At 47.9% G+C, this 19,151-nt stretch overlaps 4 protein-coding genes and 1 long non-coding RNA gene across 20 annotated transcripts in view; 3 read left to right on the forward strand and 2 right to left on the reverse strand.

Moving 5' to 3' along the window:
* Nucleotides 1-37: 37 nt before the first annotated feature.
* LOC120950941 (uncharacterized) lies at nt 38-2,270 on the forward strand. Its single transcript, XM_040369366.2, has 2 exons — nt 38-230; nt 324-2,270. Exons 1-2 carry the CDS (start codon nt 142-144, stop codon nt 2,155-2,157), a joined length of 1,923 nt encoding a protein of 640 aa, XP_040225300.2. The 5' UTR covers nt 38-141; the 3' UTR covers nt 2,158-2,270.
* On the reverse strand, nt 2,169-3,638 carry LOC120950942 (uncharacterized). The gene is made up of 2 exons (XM_040369368.2): nt 3,225-3,638; nt 2,169-3,147 (listed from the first exon to the last, which is right to left on the reverse strand). The coding sequence occupies exons 1-2, from the start codon at nt 3,439-3,441 to the stop codon at nt 2,345-2,347; spliced, it is 1,020 nt and encodes a 339-aa protein (XP_040225302.2). The 5' UTR covers nt 3,442-3,638; the 3' UTR covers nt 2,169-2,344.
* A 436-nt stretch (nt 3,639-4,074) lies between these two features.
* Nucleotides 4,075-6,241, reverse strand: LOC120951929 (probable tRNA (uracil-O(2)-)-methyltransferase). Its single transcript, XM_040370940.2, has 2 exons — nt 5,751-6,241; nt 4,075-5,681 (listed from the first exon to the last, which is right to left on the reverse strand). The coding sequence occupies exons 1-2, from the start codon at nt 6,157-6,159 to the stop codon at nt 4,165-4,167; spliced, it is 1,926 nt and encodes a 641-aa protein (XP_040226874.2). The 5' UTR covers nt 6,160-6,241; the 3' UTR covers nt 4,075-4,164.
* A 918-nt stretch (nt 6,242-7,159) lies between these two features.
* Nucleotides 7,160-8,759, forward strand: LOC120952777 (uncharacterized). The gene is made up of 2 exons (XR_005751322.2): nt 7,160-7,818; nt 7,889-8,759. It is a non-coding gene; the product is annotated as an uncharacterized LOC120952777 (long non-coding RNA).
* Nucleotides 8,760-9,397: 638 nt separating this feature from the next.
* LOC120952109 (protein phosphatase 1 regulatory subunit 12A) overlaps nt 9,398-19,151 on the forward strand; it is a 74,168-nt gene continuing 64,414 nt past the window's right edge. For 5 of the 16 annotated variants that reach the window (XM_049605860.1, XM_049605866.1, XM_049605863.1 and 2 more), the window contains exons 1-2: nt 9,398-9,739; nt 11,623-12,630. In XM_049605860.1, the coding sequence (XP_049461817.1) occupies nt 12,376-12,630 (255 nt within the window). In that variant the 5' untranslated portion in view covers nt 9,398-9,739; nt 11,623-12,375. The remainder of the gene's footprint in view (nt 9,740-11,622; nt 12,631-19,151) is intronic. The other 11 variants (XM_049605869.1, XM_049605870.1, XM_049605872.1 and 8 more) reach the window with 4 other exon arrangements.

Raw genomic sequence — 19,151 nt, forward strand, 5'->3', positions numbered from 1 at the left:
GACAGCAGAAATTCTGACAGTTATGCCGAATTCAAACAGCTTTGAAAGAAAACGTAAACAATTTTATCATCAATCGACGCCAGGACGCTTTCTTTTAATTTTACCATTTTTTCGTCTTTTCCCTGCCGAAATTATAGCATCATGTCGTCCACAAAACGCATTACTATGCCACGGCGCACGCAGGAGTTTGAAATATCGGCTCCACAATCATCGGTCAAAAAGTCCCAAGCGTGAGTTAACGGAACGGTTGGTGGAGCAATTCAGAGGCAGTTGATGCACTAACCCCGTTGTTTTTTTTATTCTCCCCCATTTCTATCCCTCAGTCGCGTCAGCCGAATCGCGCAACCAGTCCGCAAATCGAGCAAACAGTCCGGGCTTGGCCAGTTTGGCGAAAATGGGCGATCGCGCTCGGTAGAGCGCGGACTAAACGCACCGGCCGGGGTGCCCTCCACAGCCGTGAAAAAATCCCTAAACCCACCCAGAAGCAGCAGCGCCACACCGCAGCTACGCACACCGCTCCGAAGCGTGTTCCATCACGGCGGACTAAATGCAGAAAACATTCCTTCCTTCTCCATCCCGTCGACCGTCGAGCGGGAACGGTGCACCGTGGAAGCGCGCCCTATATTCGACTACCTCGCGCAAGCGAACGTGCCGGACCTGCCGAAGGAATTTATCGAGCGGGGCAACATCAAGACGATGTCGATGAAGCAGTTTCTCATCATAGTGGCGCACCTGCTGCGCCAGATCGGTGGCCACCGGTACAAGATTGGCACCAACTTCATCGAGGACATTATCAAAGCCATCACCGAGCTGCAGTGCCCGTTCACCGTGAGCAAATCGATGCTGAAAACGCCGAGCGCCCCGCACTCGATACAGCAGGTCGTGACGATGCTGACGTGGCTGGTACAGCTGGCGCCCGTGCCCGTCACCGACTGGGCGCCCAACTATCAGCACGTGGCCGAATTTCCCACCCCCGAGTACACCCAGTTTTTCTTCCAGTCGGCCACGGAAAGCTTCCACCTGTGGAATTTGAAGCGCGAGGAAGAGTTCGAGGCGCAGGTTGAGCGAATGGTGGACCGGCTGGTGGCGGCCAAAACGGGCGGCCTGTCGCAGGAGCAGGTGCGCCAGCGGACGGAGCAGATACGCCAGCAGCTGGAAGCGATCAGCGTCGACCGGTCGAGCGGACAGATGCGCGAACAAAGTTTTGACGAGGTGCAGCGCGAGGTGGTGGAAAAGCAGCGCATTGTGAAGCAGCTGACGGAAGAGACGAAGCAGCTGGATCGGCAGTTCGAGCGCCAGCAGCAGGAGTACTATCTGCGGCAGGACCAGTACTACGATTGGGAAAGCGCCATCCAGCGGGTGAAGGAGCAGCTGGCCCGCCAGCAGATGACGGCCAAGGAAAGGGACGAGCTGCAGGCGGAGATTGCACACGATCGGAACGTTGTCGCGGCGAAGCGCAACGCCATCGCCTGCCTCGACGGTGAGTCGTCCGATTATCAGATCACGCTATCGCGCCTCATCAAGCAAAAGATTAACCTTATCTCCGAGCTGAACACGAAGCTGTACAACTTCTCCAACGCCATTAAGCCGGACATTGAGTTTACGCCGATCGAGCTAAGCCTAACGTGCAGCAACTATCCCGAGCTGGAGCGGACGCTTCGCGCGCTCGAGCAGCAGGTGACGGCGGTGTTCGCGGAGTACCAAGCGTTGCAGCAGCGGCTTAGCCAGCAGAAAATGCGCCTCGAACAACAGGTGTCCGATGAGCAGCTGACAATCGAGCCACTTGAAACGAAAATTGCCAAACAGACGGAACGACTACAGCAGCTGCAGCAGCGGCGAGAAACGGTCGTCCGTGAGCTGGTCGCACTGGCGGAACGTGCCAACGAGCGGGGAACGCTGGAGCAGCGCACGAAAGAGCTCGACCAGCGCATCGAGCAGGCCATGGAGCAGATGGAAAGCAATCGTAAAGCGATCGTTAAGCTAACGTACGACAAGCAGCAGCTAATGGAGGACGGGCTGGAACGATGCCGACAGGCACTGGAGGAACGGCACCAAAAGTTGGCCGATTTGCGCGAGCAAGTTGATGGCTGCGAGGCGATCATGAAGCAGATTGTGGACGTCTGTGCGAAGATCAACGAGGAGGAACCACCGTGCTAGATGGAGTTGGATCGATTGTTGCACAATTTATTTTATTTATCTCGATTTTGTTCTCTCTCCCACAGTCTCCAAAAAGTATAGACTATTAGAAATAATAAAAAAATATATCTTTACACACGTTGATTTAAATTTTCACATAAAATTGGAATCGCATTTGCAACGGCGAGTTGAGCCGAAAGAGTCCCGCTTAAAATTTGCTCTTCACCTCTTCGTACGGCACACAGTTTGCTTCGGCGTACCGGACAAACCGGGCCGAATGCACGATAGCACAGTCCATCAGCGCCAGTACGTCCGCTTCCGCACAGTGCGCTTTGAGCAGCTCCTTGCCCACGGTGCGCCTGTACAGCTCGGACAGATTGAACCGCTTCTTCGGACCATTCCAGACTGCTGGAGCTGCCAACGGCTTTACACCCTCATCCTCCTCTTTGTCCGTTCCATTCGTAAGCGCATCATCGAACAATCGTTTCCGCGACTTGGTCGGCCTTTGTGGCGCTTTCGCCGACTCATCACTATCGTCCGATGGCTCCGGCGGAGAGGCCGACTGTCTTTCGTTCGGCGAGACGGCCAAATAGTCCCGCAGCACTTGCTTGTACTTCTGCTCCACCCGGCCGCACTGGGGCGTGGTTTCGTTCTGCTTCTGCCGCTCCTTCAGCCAATCCTTGGACCGCTCGAGCTCCTCCATCACGCGCAGTGCCTGATACTCCAGCTCCGGGATTTCGCTGTCCAGGCCCTCGTTGTTTTCGAAGTACGAGCGATCCACATCGGCCTCAATCTCGCGGAAGGCGGGCAGTGAATCGACGCAGTACAGATCGCCCGGCAGAGCCACATCGATGCGGAGCAGATGCTGCTTGAGCAGGATAAAGTCAAACCGCTGGCCATTGTGCGCCACCAGACAGACGGGCTTCTGGAGGCGCTCGAGGAACAGCTTCACCATCTCGCCCGCGTTCGCGTCGAACTTGGCCTCCTTCTCGAGCAGATCATTGTACAGTCCTGTAGGGACGGTGCATAGCGACACACACTCATGAATTATCATTAGTAAAACCCCGTCCCGTCCGCCACTCCCTTACCTGTTGCTTGGGACGAACCGAGCGTTATCATCCGGTGCGGATTGAAGCAGAGCGACAGTTTGTGCGTGACGCGCGGCGGTTCGGTGCTTGCCTCCAGCAAATGTTCCCGAGCACAGGCCACCATCGAAAGTTCCGTAATTTTGGTGCGAAAGTGCTCATACTCCGGCAGGCCCGTCGTCTCCAGGTCGAAGAACACGAACGATTTCAGCTCGACCATTCTGTGTGTCGCGAGGGTTTTGCTCCTTCCTGCATGCCGTCCGACGGGAGGGGTACAGTCCGTGGCAGGTTGAACGAGCCTAGTGGCACCTGAAGAGACCGTTACGTGAAGAGACCTGTATTTAAATTGTGAATTAAGCGGTTCTCTCCCCCACCACGAACTGATTTGTTTACGTTTTACGGTACGTGGACGCCGCAAATGCGTTTGACAGGTCGATTGATCCAGCTTCGATCACCTACTATAAACAGGAAGAGTCGGCCAAAAATCGGCTTTCCCGAGCTCGCCAACACTGAAAATTTATGCGATTTTCCCTGGTTGGTGACGTTTTTTGTAAGTAATTGTGATGATTTTTGACGATTAGAGCGAGGGTTTGTGAGGGTTCAAGATGACCGCCAAAATGCTCGCGCTGGTGTGCGATTGTATTGGTGGCCAGATTCAAACTCAACGGATTTAACGGTTTTAGTTTGAATGTTTATGTCCTTTTTAACGATCTCTTCCGCATAACTCTTTTTCCACCCAGAATTTATTCCCAAATATCTCTTCGTGGAGCACAGATTGTATCTGGGGATGTGACGATTTAAAGAAGTGTTAAGATTAGATAAAGGTAAGTAAGGGATATGTGAAATTGAGTCGGATGGGGAGAAGTTTAAAATTTATGCAATTTTATACAGTTTATTTACATCAAATAAAGACGTATCAAGACAATCGGTTCTCTCTCAACTCTCAGCTTCCGTGGTTGAACTTACAGTCCATCTCTGCCAACGGGCAACCATCCGGATGGTTGACGAAAAACCAACAAACACGTTGCTTAAAGTTAATCGGTTTAAAGTTCTTCACCTTCTTCATTTTCCTCGCAAGGGCCGCATCGACCGTGTCCGATATTCGGGTCGGTATGCGTAGCTGCACTGTTCCCTTTTCGACGCGGAAAATTTGATGATTGTTGCGCAACAGCGTTTGCAGCCCACCACACTCTGCCTTTAGCGCAACGAGCAGCTCCTGCGGGATCGCTTTCACTAGTTCCTCTAGTGCTAGCGTCCCTCCAGCGTTCCAGCTGCGTTCGGCAAACTCTGCCGGAATGCGTCGTTTTGCGAGCAGCTCCCCGAACACAATCGCTACAATCTTATCCACCACGGATCGATCGATTTTCGTACAATTGCGTACCTTTTCCGTGCTTTCCCTTGGTTTAAATCCTGCCGACCAGCTGCCGGAACTAGGCACCTTCTCCTCTGGCGTACCATTTTGTGCCAATTTTTCTTCCATTTCAACCCCGCTCGATCGTTCATTGATGAATGCTGTTACCTTTCCGTCCTGCTGTTCGTACTCCATCTCCGGGTACGTTCTGGTGCTTCCCACCAGACACGTGCGCTTCGTACTGGGTATACGCAAGCGATCCGTCTCCACCGCGAACCCACAGACGCGTGCAATTTCTGCTGCATAATTCAGAAAATCCCCGTACTGGCTGAGGGCACAGTTTTGCCGCTGATATTTACGCCCATCGAACTCGTACGCACAGCAGGGCAGCAGGAAAAAGCGGCACCGGAACGAGCTTCGTGCCGCAATCACCGGAATCCAGGGCGAAAGTTCGTCCGAATGGTTGCCAATGATCCAGTCGATGTCGGGGAACAGCGACGAGCTGGACGGTACGATCGTTTCGACGCGCAAGTCAACCTTCGGCTCGGCCGGATACATATCCCACAGCTTCCGTTTCCTTAAATCGATCCCGTAACCTCGATGACCTTCCGATGCTAGAATGTATACCAGCAGTCCATTGCCGCAGCCAATGTCCACAAACGACTGAAGCGACTCGAGCCCCTTCGCCGTTCGCTCCTTTTTCCAAAGCATCAACAGGTACGCTGCTATCGCGATGTCTTCGAAAACAAACTTCTGCGGATCGGTACACTCCGGCCAGATCGATACCATCGATTGGCCATACTTTTGTTTCAGCTCGTTGAAAAGACAATTGTACTGCTCCAGATTGTCCACGAGCGTAAGGGATCGAATGGAGGCCGTGCTCGTGCCCGTTGCATTGGTGGGAATGTTCGTTTCCATCCATTTCTGCATTCGTTCCAGCAGTACTTCCCGTAGCCAATAGATCGACCGTTCGTCGACGGTGTCGGTGGACTGGCAGCGAATGGAAAGCGTTCTCTGCGTCACTTCCAGCGAGAAGGGAAATGCTGGGAACAAGGTTGTAACTTTATCCTTTTGAAGACACTGCAGCCGCACCCGGAGGGATCTAAAATCTATGAGAGTAATACATTAGTTAGTTACAAACTAAATGTAGATAAATAAAACTAGAACTCTTTTCACACCTATCCAACAAGCAACGTCGATTGGCCGGAAAACGTTGATGTTTTTCGGCAGGAGACGGTTTAAAAGGATCGCTCCATCGTACTGCTGTTGCGACACTTCATGGAGCGAAATGTTATCCACCTTTTCCTCTCGCACCTCACAGCCAAGGCATAAAAGGCGCTTCCGAGTTTCGTGTTCAAAGCTGTTCGGTTCGGTTTCCGCTAATTGGTCCAGCAAATGCTCCGTCGCTTGGAAGGTCTCTTCCGCCGACGGTGGTGCATTTTTGTACGGCAATGTTAGCACGTTTTTCACACCAAACAGTTTCTTATTCACCACGTGTGTTTTGAATAGATAGATATCAACAGCTTGCCAAAAGTTTGATATGCAGTCTGGTTTTATTACCGCTTCTGCAATAGTGCGATCAAACATTTTTGGAACAAGTTGTGCTGCACAGGAAAAAATGTAAACAAGTACGATGGAAAACGTAAACACCGCATGCTTCGGCACAGGTGAGCTGTCAAAAACAGCTGACGTTTGCTTTTTCCCGTGATTTCTTTTTTTTTCTTTTTGTTTTGTTTATTATGTTAAATTTCAACAAAAAAGATGAAAAAATTGTTGAACTTAGAAAAGCCAATAGATATTAAATTAGAAATAATTTATCATTTAAGCGACTAGACACAGCCAATCTGAATTGCTTTATCCCAATACAGCACAATGATTGCGTGAAAGTAGCCCGCATCACCATCATCAACGATAGCCCGTTTGCAGTTGTTTGCAGTCCCTTCGGCATTTCTATGCTGCCAATCGTTCTCCGATCCGTGGCTACTTTGTTCTCTGCCTTTGATTTCCCTTAGAACTGGGAATGAAGGAGCCGATTGTACAAATCGAGCCACCTATTGAAGACACCTTCCAGGGCAAACTTTGCGACCAAAAGAGCCAAATTCTACAAAAATGGTCGCCTCCATGAACTCGATTAAGCCTCCATGAACTCGATGTACAGATACTTCAGGGGGGTAAAGTTAACCAGCTTTCACTATTACCGCATTTTAGCCCTGCTTCTAGTACTTTTTAACCAGCTTTTTAACATAATTTTGGTAAACCTCACAACACCCTGAAAACCGAAAAGCTCTGAAGATAGTCATACGGTGCAAACCAATTTTTGGCTGTTCAGTTGCATGTGGAGATCTCTAATCGCCTCTAGAAATTAGAGATGAGACGGGTATTTTGTCGTCTACTCCTCTGTAACTGTGTTCATCTGGTCTGCTTTGCCGCTTACGCCACCGGTTAAGTCTATTGTTTACGCTTCGCGTTGATTGAAGTCCCTTAAAGCGTTCTTTAAAACCAGGAATAGTAATGTCTGGATACGGTTGAGTAGGCTAGGATTGGCATGGTCTAGCTTACTGTAGTAGGAGGTTTCTTCGGAAGATGTCGTAGTTGCCTGTCACTGGTCGGCATTTCATCAGGTTATCTGTGCACATGTGATCACTTAGGACCTGAACTAGCCTTTGCCTGCCACTGGCTGAGAATGTTTTACTAGCCCATAATCTCCTCAGATATGCATGCTGTTCAACTGTTAGACCCAGTATTTCAGCTAGCAAAGAATCCTTTAAAAACGACTGCCAGATCAAGCGGAGATCGGCGCTAGGTTAACTACAAATTCAATTTACTTTAATCGTAAACCAATACATTTCGTTTCTAAAGTAACCTTCCAATCTTTGCAAGATGGGCCAGCCAATATGCGTCATAAAAAAACAAAATCCAATGTATCTCCATGAAGTCAATCAATCAATCATCATTACACTGGACAGTGACGACATTGAAGCGAATCTGTACCACCGATAACAACGGGTCGTTTGATCCAAGCCAACGATCTGGTACTAGAAAGATAACCAGGATTTCTACTATCTTACGAGGAGGGATGGTGGGAAGCGGAAAAATGTCATGTTTAATTAAAAATAAAACCCTTAGCGCGCAGAAGACGAGCGCTGAGTGTTGTGGTGAGTGTAATCGCCTTTGGCAATGCGAAAAGCTGCGATTTGATATCAGTCCCAATTACGTGGCTGAGGCGCGTAACACTAACACACAACGGTAAGGCAATCCGGCCCTGACGGGGAGGGCCATTCGCACCGGATGATAAACGTGTTAATTTAATCTACAGCCGATAGTCTCGATTGTTGTCTCAAGTGCTACGCTCCCGCTGATAGGTTATCATCGTTCATCGTCTTCGTAGTTTGGAACGACCGTGTCCAACCGTGGAAGTGCCGTCTCGCAGTGTCCGGGCAGCGTGTCAACAGTTTACACAAGCCAGCCCAATCATGGCTTTTGGAGACGGCGATTCCGTGTCATCGAGCAAACTCCTTGCTGTGGTAGAGCCCTCCGACCAGGACATTGCTATCCAGCACGTGCCATCGGCTGGCTCATCGGTGGGAATCGATTTCCTGCTGCTTGTTTGCTTCCTGGTGATGATCTTGCTGGTCGGGTTCGTGTTGCGACTGTTTCTTCAAATGTGGCGTGCCCGCATCGAGTGCCAATGGACGGAGGATGCGGCCGTAGTACGGCGATTAGTTTAGCGAGAAAGTGCAAATTGTTGAACGCATCGAGCGCTGCCGGAAGGGAGCGAGTGGCGGGAACTGGGCCGAAAGTGGGAAGTTGATCTGTGATATTTGGTGCACTTGCGTCATGGGCGATCATAAACATGTGTGGTGTGATTTTATTGAAGGGTGAGACATTATTTTACTGCCCCGTTTATTTCACTGCAGCCACGTATGACGACACACACGCACACACTGTACTGTGATAGATGATGTAGGGGGTTTGAAAGCAACGATGGATTGGAGTGTTCGAACCAGAAAACCAGCTGATGGTGATACGAGGAGAACTGAAATTAATAAAACGTCAGTAAAGTTGCTAACAAATCTCTGCGGTCTTATTTTTCAATTTTGCTTTGGAGCCACACGTTATTGATGGGTAGTAAACCAATACATTTACAAATCAGACCCTACAGATTTCTACTGGTCACATTTCCGTAAGCTTCTTATTTTCATTTCAAAACGGAGAGTAATAAAAATGAGAAAGAAAAACTAAAGTAAATTGATCATGACTATATGAGCACTTTTAAAATAACGGTCACTTGTTCAAAATCATTACTAGCGCCATCTATTGGATTTCCCCCAGACATGAACCAAATGTAATGATTAGTCAAACAAGAAAAAAAAAACGATCAAAAGCATGTTTTCATTATGATTTAAGTTAATTGTACAAAACGTTTGATAATTTGTATAATTTTGCAAACTATCCAAATTGTTGTGCAAATAAAAAAAATCAAACAATTTTTCTCTTGCACATTCGTACCCCCTTCCGCACTGCATCACAAACTGATCGATTATGTGTCAAAATGTCACGCAACGCGTTTTTACGCAATTGGTTCAGACTAGACCGTGCAACATTGTCATCCACCATGTTGTTTTATTGATAAATTGGATGTTTGTGGACATTTTCTGTTACAAACTTTAGACAAGCTTGTGAGCTTTTTTATCCAGTTTTCAGATGCCAAATATTATTAAAATACCTTTTTCTACAGTCTTTCGACTTTTTGTATGTATTTTACGCGTGAAAAATCAAAACCTGTGCGGACATCAGCAACGCACTGCCCCGGAGCTCCCAGTCCCCCTCGTACGTCAAACGTCAACGCACTGTCAAACGGGCACCCGGATGGCCGAACCTGCCGAACGTTCTGGTACGTGGTGGATGTACGACAAGCGAGCAGCAGAGAGAGCGAGCACAAGAAATGTGAATTCGTGAAGGCAAATTTCGCACAGTGAACGCAGCGTAGCCCCCGGAGGAAAAAGCACACACGCACACCGTAGCCGCAGCCGCGTGGATTCGTCGACCATCGTTCGTGCCGCAACGACACTACGCAACGGCCGCAAACGTTTGCCGTGCTCTTCCGCTGCTGTGCTGCGAAAAGTTGGTGTTGCAAGGCGCGCCGCAGCAAAGCCAAGGCTGAGAGGTTGGATATATCTGTAGCTCTTTTTTTTTCTTCTCCTTTTCATCTGTTCTGTGTGTCGTCTCCTAGCCCCGCTACAACAGTGGGGCTTTTTTTTTTGTGCGCGTTGTGTGTAGCCAGCCAGCCAGCCTGCCTGCCTGCTTCTTCGTCGTTGTCGTCGTCGCCGTCGTTGTCGCGTCGTTCGACATCGTTTTGCGCCCGTGTGTGCTGCTGTGTGCTGCTCCCATTCCGCGTTCTCGCGTGTGTGCGTACTTAAATAGAAATCAGAGGAGGACGGTTTTTTCCTCTTCTTCTCAGCAACCTGCTTCTTTTTCTGCTGCTGCTGCTGCTGCTTCTTCTTCTTCTTCCTTCTCTTTGCTGCGTGTGGCTCACGGCAAAAGGGCGGGGGTGAAAACGGGACATCCATCTCTGTGTGTGCGCGCGCCCCCCAACAAGTGTGGAATCTTTCACTGGCCTGGCTGCGATGCGTGCAGTGTGTGTGTGTCTGTGTATGTGTATGTGTGTCTGTGCTTTAGCATTTGGTGTGTGGTGTAGCGAATGTGGCGGAATCCGCCACAGTTTCCAACCCGATGCGCAAGGCTAGTGAGCGTGAACGAGCAAGAGCGAGTGTGTGAGTGAGCGAGAAGCGAGAATGTTGGTGAAGTGCATCTGCCCCCTTCTGGAGAAGGAATCGCTTTTTGCTTTTTGTTGACGCAGAAAAAGGGCATTTTGACCATGGCCGGGCTGTTCCGTCGTGAACGGATCAAGGGATTTCGGTTGCAATTTGCACGTCACTCACTGTTTTGGGGGCGCCGCTCTGGGGGGGGGAGGGGGGGGGAGATGGATTGTGTTTGTCGCGGAACCCTCGGAATCATATGCATACTCGATTGGTGATCTTCTCTCCCCCTGTGTGTGTGTGTGTGTACGCGCGCGTGTGTGTGTTGATGTGCGTTCGCGAACAGTTGCCCATACCTGTGTGCGCCTGTGTATCCATGTGTGTGTGCGTGTGTGTGTGATACGTACGCACTGTATGTGTGTACCGCTCCGCCACACGGTTCTCTGTGGCCCGATCGTGGCGGGGCCCTTGAGAGATGGCGTTTTTAACGCGAGATGTGAAAAATTATTTTTATTTCAGTCATCACACACACACACACACACACATGGGCGAGACACCACCAGTGCTAGAGAAGGATGGGGGAGAAACAGGGGGATGGGGATGGTGGAAAAAAACAGAGAGAACACTTGGTCACTTGGATTTATGTAACGCGCGCGCTGGTGGTGCGCCGTTGGGCAAGATAAAATAAAATAAAATACTCCGCACACACACACACACGCGCAAATACGCGCGGTCGGTTCGGAAACGGCAAAAAGATATCGTCTGCTACGTCCCTCTCCCCTTGTGTCGGAGGCAATACATGGGGGAAAAGGGTTTTGAAATTGACACAAACTCTATCGAACGAAAATGCAAAGTTTTGGATTTTTTGTTTTTATTTGCTGCATCCCAAGAAGAAAGCACAGTGTTTGAGTGTCCTGCGAGTGCATGTGAATGTAATACGCACAATTGCGCGACCAGTAAACACACACAATTGAGTGGATCAGCATTAAACGGTACCGTCCTTCACCGTTCACTATCGGAACGTGACGTTTTTTTCGGAGAGAGAGGAGGACAATGCTGTGCAGGGGAAGGAAGATGCATTTCTCCGCTCTCAGGTGTGGCGCCTACTGCGATGGGCCAGACAGCAGAAAAAGGGACTGTTTCGTTTCAGCTCTCAAGGGCCCCGAGCCCACAGCACACAGCAGCACTGGAGAGAGATTCCCTTTTTTAACACCAATTTATTGCTTTTCTTTGCATTTCACTTTCCTTTTCGCAGCGATTTTTAAAACACTCCTTTTCTCTCTAATTTTAGCAAACCCACGTCGTAAACCCTTAAAAATACCCCCGAAAAAAAAAGGAACAACCTCAAACCTCTGAAAGAAGGTACTCACCCCGTGCGCGCGTCTTTCGCTCAACGCGGCAGCATCCAGCCATCCGGGCAGGCCTGTATAGTAATTGACCTTTTGGGGGAACACAGAACACAGCAGCGCCCGTGTGCGTGTGCAAACCTGTGTGCCGCTGTGGCACCACTGGGCGGTGGTGGGTTGGTGGTTGTATGCCCCGAGCGCAAAGGCCGGAAGGTGATGTGTGCGTTTATGGTTTCGGATGTGTCGCTGTTGGTAGTCGCTAGACGACGGGCAGCAGCAGCAGCAGCCTCCCTTGGCAACGAGCGCCACCGGCGGTAGTGTTTCGGAGTGTTGGTTGGTGCGCCGCTCTATCCCCGAACCAAAAGGAAAAGGTTCTTTAAAGCCGCGTTTCGGAAACTACTGAAATTGCCTGCACGCATTCGAGCCGCGACAAGAAAAAAGGTGATCCCCGTACGAGTGCCGTGTGTCTCTATTTGTGTGAATGTTTTGTGTGTGTGTGTTTGAATTTGTGAATTTAAGAATTTGTGCAAAAAAGAAGCTCTCTTTGAGATAGTGTGGTTTGTGAGATAAATTAGAGAAAAGAAGAAGAAGAAAATAGATCCAGAGTGCGCGCTTAAGCAAAATTTTCCACTTTTTGCGTGTGTGTAAGCAATTGTTAGTGTGTGCGTTTGTGTGTGCGCCAGTCAAAGGGATTCAACATGTCGCTGGATAACCGGAACACCTCGGCCCAGTACAAGCGGGCCGAGCAGCTGAAGCGCTGGGAGGAGTCGGAGATGAACAAAAAGCTGAGCGGCGCGCCGAAGAGCCCCTCGTCGCGGCGCATCAAATTCTCGTCCGGCTGCATCTTTCTGGCGGCCTGCGTGGCCGGCGACAAGGAGGAGGTGGAGTGGCTGCTCAAGAACGGGGCCGACATCGATACGGCCAACGTGGACGGGCTGACCGCGCTGCATCAGGTGAGTGGGGGCCGCGTTGCTGGCCCGAAGAGGGGGATTAAAACATTGTTTCCTATTTTCTTCTAGAACGTTATATGTGTGTGTGTGATTTCATAGTTCATTAGAGAGACACAATTTGCACAGTAGCAACGGATGGTTTCAATGGCTGCTAGATGAAACCCTTTCATCATCCAGCAAGAGCAAATTTATTTCTCATTGCGCATCGTGGATGGTGGAACGTCGATTTTACATGTTCAAAAATTACGTTAAGGGTATGCCAAGAGTTGATGCAAAGCGTTCAGAGAGCCATAAGCACTCCTGTCAATGCAACTAAGTGTGTCCCTTCACCTTGGAGACGAATGTTTGGGTTTTGCTTATCGATGATAAGCTTGTCTACATTCCCGAACTGCGCTGATTGCATAGAGGAAATGGGAGGAAAACAATGGTTATCAGCCGCTGTACAACGATCCCACTGATATACGATGAGTCAGGCACTGCTTCATGCAATCATACAGGCAGACTGTGAAGGATCACTGTCCAAGGCAACTGAATAGTACACATTTAACATAATTTTTCTAACATTTATCTGTTTTTTTTTTTAAATAAGCAAACGCATAAATTGGATGAAATTGTGTCCGTTCGCCATCCCCACATATTGCTACTGTGCAACCTATGTGTCACGCACGACGAGAAAATTGCAGCGAAAAAAGGCCCACGACGTTCACTGCAAGCAAAATCATGAAATGTTTGAGTTCAACGACCCAGCATGACCTATTGCGCCCTTTTGCCAATGTGTCCTGCAATATGCTGTGTTGTGTAGCATACTGCTTTTAATGTTTCAAAGCAATTGTGTACATAATTTCAACTCTAGAATCGAGGTAGCATGTAGCAGCATTACACTGGCAGTGAAAAGATTGTCTTCCTCCCCCTACCTTTCGAACATGCTTATGCTAGTGATAAGGCCAGCAAAAGGGTTTCCTTTGTTTACAATGCATTTAAGCGCGTTGGTCGCGCATTTTTGCGTGGGTGTGTATGTGAGGTAAACATAGGCACTCACACCTTAGTGGATGCCGCCAACGCGTAGCTCACCGATTTGTTGTTGTTTTGGCCTGTGATTTGCTGTGCTGGCGGGGTGGGCTGGTGGGCTTTTATTTGAACCTACTACTACTACCCGCCACCGTCCCACCGGCTAATAAGAGCGTGAGCGCTTGCGCTGCCTTGCCGCCACGTACAGCTGGTTTGCTTTCATTCACGCGCGGTTTTACGCCGCCGCCTGTAGTTAGTTGTGCCAGAACAAGTTGCATGGCAAATAGGAGGGCTCGAAAGGACATCGCGGAACTCCCGGACCCGGTTACTCACCACTACCACTGTCTTGTGTTGTGAGTGACCGTTCCAGGTTTTCACTCTGTGCGGGCATGCGCATTTTTTGTGTTTTGTAAGTTGATGTTTCTTTGTTTTGTATGTACTCTGACTCCCTTCAAACAGAAGGAGATCCTTTGTTTACATCTGGCGTTGGTGGGATTTTTTTTTTGTGGAATGCAGAAAAATCTAATAATTAATTCCTGTTTTGTAGGTCAAATATTTTAATTTATTTTTCCAACTTTTCCCACGATTGCTCTCACGGGATTTAAAAAAAAGAAGAAACATTTCATTACCCTTCGCTCGTTGTATGTGTGTATGTATGTGTTGTTTGGTAGAGGGTTTTTGAAAAATAAAAGGACAACGTTCTGCTCTCGCGCAGCAAGCCGATCGAATTCAGTGCTTGCGATTTTCGTTTGCTAATTTTAGCACTGTCTCAGAAAACAAGAATAGCACGCATTTTCCGCAAAGTCGCGAAGATCTCGGTGCGTGTTGTTCGGTGTGCTGTTGTTGCCTTGCCCTCGGCCTCGGCGGTTCAGGATGTTTCGTGGTGTGTGGCAACTTTCACGAAGATGGTGGCCCGCTGGCCATGATCTCGTCCCTGCTGCCTCGGTTAATTTCGTCCGACCGGCACGCGCGAAAAACCTTTTTTGACTCAACCCCCGTGCTCGAAAGGCAGCGGGAGTTTTGAGGAAGCTAAAAGCAGGCCGTATTGAAGTGTGCAAATGTGTTGGGGGAGAAAGATCGGCTAGCCACAACGCCGCAACGCAACAAAGTAAATTGTTTATGGAGCTGCTGGTGTTTTCCTTGGACCTTGGGTGTGTGTGTGTGTGTGTGTGGTCTATCGGCTGCGAGCCAACGGAAATGGATGGACAGTCGAGATCTGCTAGAAGTTTGCGCTGTGGTGTGTGCGAACATCAGGCGGAAGTACCGATCTCGTTCGGTTTTGCGTTTAATGGTTATTATGGGTTGATGTTACATTGGGTTATTATGAATCTTGGAGCAAGCAGCATCGTTTTATCGTCGTTATTCTTTATTTGCAATTTTTTATTTTAAATATTTCTGTGAGCTATAGGCGACCAATAACAGTAAATATATCCATTCAAATAAATCATAACGTTACGTATAACAGCAGTAGCGCCAACAATTAGAGAATGAAAAATGTTTAAACAGAAGTAAGTTTGAAGCAGATAGAAACAGGATCAGATAGTATTAATAGTCAAGTATTAAGGTACTTTGTGAGTAAATTAGTTTTTGAGTTTTAAGTGATTCCTTTTTATGAATTTGAATCACCAATTTAAAGAACCAATGAGAACCTCAGATTTGCCTCAGTTTCCAAATATCTTTCTTTTGCTTATGCATTTCCTTGTTTTTTGGAGTACAGTATTGGAGCCTTTTACGATGCTAGTCAGCTTTGTATGAAGTTTGACAGTTGGCGGCTGAAATCATGTCAACACTCCATACAAAACCACACACAAAACTAGACTGCGATTTTCAGCCTTAAAGCGCCCAATTGACATTTTAGAGCAAGAATAACCAGGAAGTCCCTTTAACTGGAGCCTTAAACTTCCCTTAAACTGCATCAGTTTAAGTGAATTTAGCAAAAGTCCTTTAAAATCAATTGTGCTGCGGCTTTTTCGATGCTTTCTTCTAGATTCGCTAGGAAATGATGTTTCCTATCGTTATAGTTGGTCATGTAGCCAAGTCTAATTTACGAAACCCACCAAATCTTGGCGCTTTCAACACACTTGATCACCCACATCTCTACTATTTCAGGCGTATTGAGTACTAATTGAGCAGATATGGAAGAACAATTTCGAGCAAATGTCACTTGGGCTAGAATTAGATTCGAGTACCTGCTGGAAAAAAAAACAAGGTCGTGTTTTTATTTACCCCAAGGTGTATTAAAGAGATCATGTGATGGAATCTAGAATCAAAGTGTATGTAGACTAAGTGGTCTCAAAGCCTGTTTTTTTATAACCAAATTTAAACGTCAATTTTTGACAGGACGGGCGAAAACTTTTGCTCAAACAGGCTTTCTGGTACCTTGAGGAATACACAAAACTCTCGTGAACTCTCTTCATTCAGAAGCAGAATGTCTCAGGTGTAATAGAAACAATACTACCCTTGTATATCGAAACCATTAATCAGATTTTAGGCATTTTGGACCTAAAAGGGGGTCGTTATACACGCTAACATACGGTATCTTATCCATATTCAGTCGCAAATTGACAAGCAGTTTGAAGTACTAATAGCTCTGCTATTTTGTTTTTTTTTTTGTTCACTTTCATTCTTCAACTTTGGCCTTATACATGAAAATAAATCTTTTTTTTTTTGCAAACTAATCTACCGCACAAAATTGCTGCCTTTTACAATTGTTACCTTAGAGTCGGCCCAATATAGAGGTAAACCTGGCCCCATCTCTTGAAGTGCACGATCGAGTATTTTGCCACCGCCTTCAGTCGGGCATAATGTCTAGTAAAGTAGCTAATTAAGCGATTATATTTTTTTACGATCACGCTTCGTCAAACGCTGCACATCAACATCGAGCTGCCTGCCTGCCTGCCTTTTTGCCATCAGCAGCAGCCGCACCATCTCCATCACACCCCGCTCTGCTTGCGGCGTCGATAAAGCTGCGTGACGGATCCGGGGCTACTTCAATCGACAGTAAAACAAATAATCGTCGTTGCAGGAAAGCGCACACAACGGCACGAGAGAGAGAGCGAGACAAGGTAGCGCAGAATTATAATGCACCCGAGGTGGGGTGGGACCACCACAACCACCACCCACCGCTCGGTGCCATTCAATACCCCTGCCGGATTCGGTTTTGTGTGTCCGAAGATCGGTCGCTTGGCCCCGGGACAGTGGGGCCCCGGGGTTGCAAAAGGTCAGCTGCGATGAATGAATGAATTGAGCCATTGAATAAAGCATAAATTTCTTTAAAGACCAATCGCGACAAGCGGGCGGAACGATTGTGTGTGTGACAGTAAAAGCTTTCAATGATGTGCACAGGACTGTGCTGGTGTGCGGGCGAAAGGAGGACCAAAAAACGAGCCGATATTTTCGATACAATTCCGTCTCCGACAGTTGGTCCGACATCACCTTTGTCGCTCGCCCCTGGGAGGCAGCAGTAACGCACAAAACCAGTGCGAACAAGAAGTCGTTTTCGGTCATCCCCGGGACGACGGCCAGCGTCTTCGGCTCGAGGGGGGGGGAAGGTGCACCGTAAATTAACCATAGCACACATATCAAAATTCGCATTAAAATCCGGTCTCCGTCTTGCTCTGCTCCGTTGCTCCATGTTGCTCGCAGAAGAACACGACCAGACGACGAACAAGGAGGAGTTGGTGATTGGCGGCGGGCTGTGTTGTTGGGCTGACGATCGCGCGCCACACATCTTGCTCTCTCCTCCCTTTCACTCACTGCTTTTTATGCGTCGCGCCGTCGCTGCCGAATGATCGTCGAACGACTCGACCGTGATCATGATGGTGTGTTTGGTCCGTGTCGTGCCAGAAAACCCTTTTTTGACGCGAGAGTCGATGAAATAAAATAAAAATTAATTCGATGCTTGCGAGCGCGAGCGGACGGGCACTGAGAGATGCTCATCTGATGCATATGGCCGTCCGAGGCTGTCGGCAATGGCGAGAGGGAAGGCTCATTTGTTGCATTTCGGTCGAGATTTTGCATGCACATCAGGTTTTGCCATTTTGCACGGGCAGAAAGACACACACACACACACGGGCAACCTAGACACTGGCGTGCCAGATGCACACTCGAGATGGCGCGCTCTCGTGCGCTGATAAGGTAATTAGTTTCGTGGAGATGTTATGAAAAACAGCAAGTCCCACTGCTTCACCGTTGGCTGGCCGGTTTTTATTTTATTTTTGCAAACCCTGCACAAGCCGATGGTGTCTGGTGTCTGGCGGTGGTGGGATCCAAAATCGATTTGAAAATTTATTTATATCCATTACCCCGCCAACGATGGCTGGTTATGAGCAGCGGTAGAGCGATGTGTTTATCGTACAGACAGTTTCGTTCGCTTGTCCGTGTGTGTGTGTTAATGTTGTTGAGTAAGGGAACGCAGTCGATCGATGGATCGGAACCGCCAGAAACCTGCCAGAGAAAGTGTTGTTGAGTAAACATGTGTTGTAAAATGATTTTCGGGTAGAAGCTTAATCGACCATGAAGCGGTGGTAATATTGCAATCCTTAGGGGGGTTTTACGATTCCATGTAGTGTTTTTTTATGCAGTCTGACATTTGTCAACGATCGTTTATCGCACAAACCATGAAACAAACTCAGGCCTTGAATTTCAGTCTAGATGTATTTCGAATTAAAAACAAGAATTGAGCAGGTTCTTGTGTACGAATAACGTTACATTAATTAAAATGTTGTAGTTGAAAATGTTTTAATTGTTTTTTACAATTGAAAAAAAACAAATGTTATAGCTGTTTCCAGCCCGAAAACATAACGATTCCCAGATCGTTTGCAAACATTTGTCGAAATCCGGAATGTAACTATCCTACAAGTATGCAAAATACAGCTTGGAACATTTACATTGACACGGGATATAATTGTTTTCCTACTTGAGCTAACAAATTTCAGATTAAACATTTAGCACGATATCCCTTTTGCTAACATTATTTTTTTGATGGTTTTAGATTAATTCTAAAAAGTATGACGGAGAGCTCGAAGCATCTTTTATAAAGCCTGACTTAATTCATTTCGTTTGCTACAGGGAGAAAGCGTCATACGTAGCAAAACGTAACTCCGAAACTTTGGTCCTTCGAACCGGATTAGGTGTTACTGTCGCATTACATCACACTCTGTAGCGTCCTACGCAAGTAGCGTTGTTATTATTGCGTGGTGTTTGAGTGCTGCAACATCTGCTCTCACTTACATTGAAATCATCAGGACAATATTTATTGAAAAAAGATGCGATCGTCACCGATAAAACAAACCACTTAACGATTATGGCGCGTTTAATACGCTATTGAAACAACGACACATGGCGTAAAACTTGAATATATGCAGACCCATCGTACGTCATGCAATGAGAATAGGATATGTGATGCACACGCCAAAAATCGCCAACCATGGCTCTACTCTACAGAATAATCCACGAGGTTGGAGGGTGGCTGATGGTGATCGCACTGTGATAGTGATGGTTCGCTTACTTCGCCT

This window comes from Anopheles coluzzii, chromosome 2, assembly GCF_943734685.1.
Source record: "Anopheles coluzzii chromosome 2, AcolN3, whole genome shotgun sequence".
Classification (NCBI taxonomy): Eukaryota; Metazoa; Arthropoda; class Insecta; order Diptera; family Culicidae; genus Anopheles; species Anopheles coluzzii.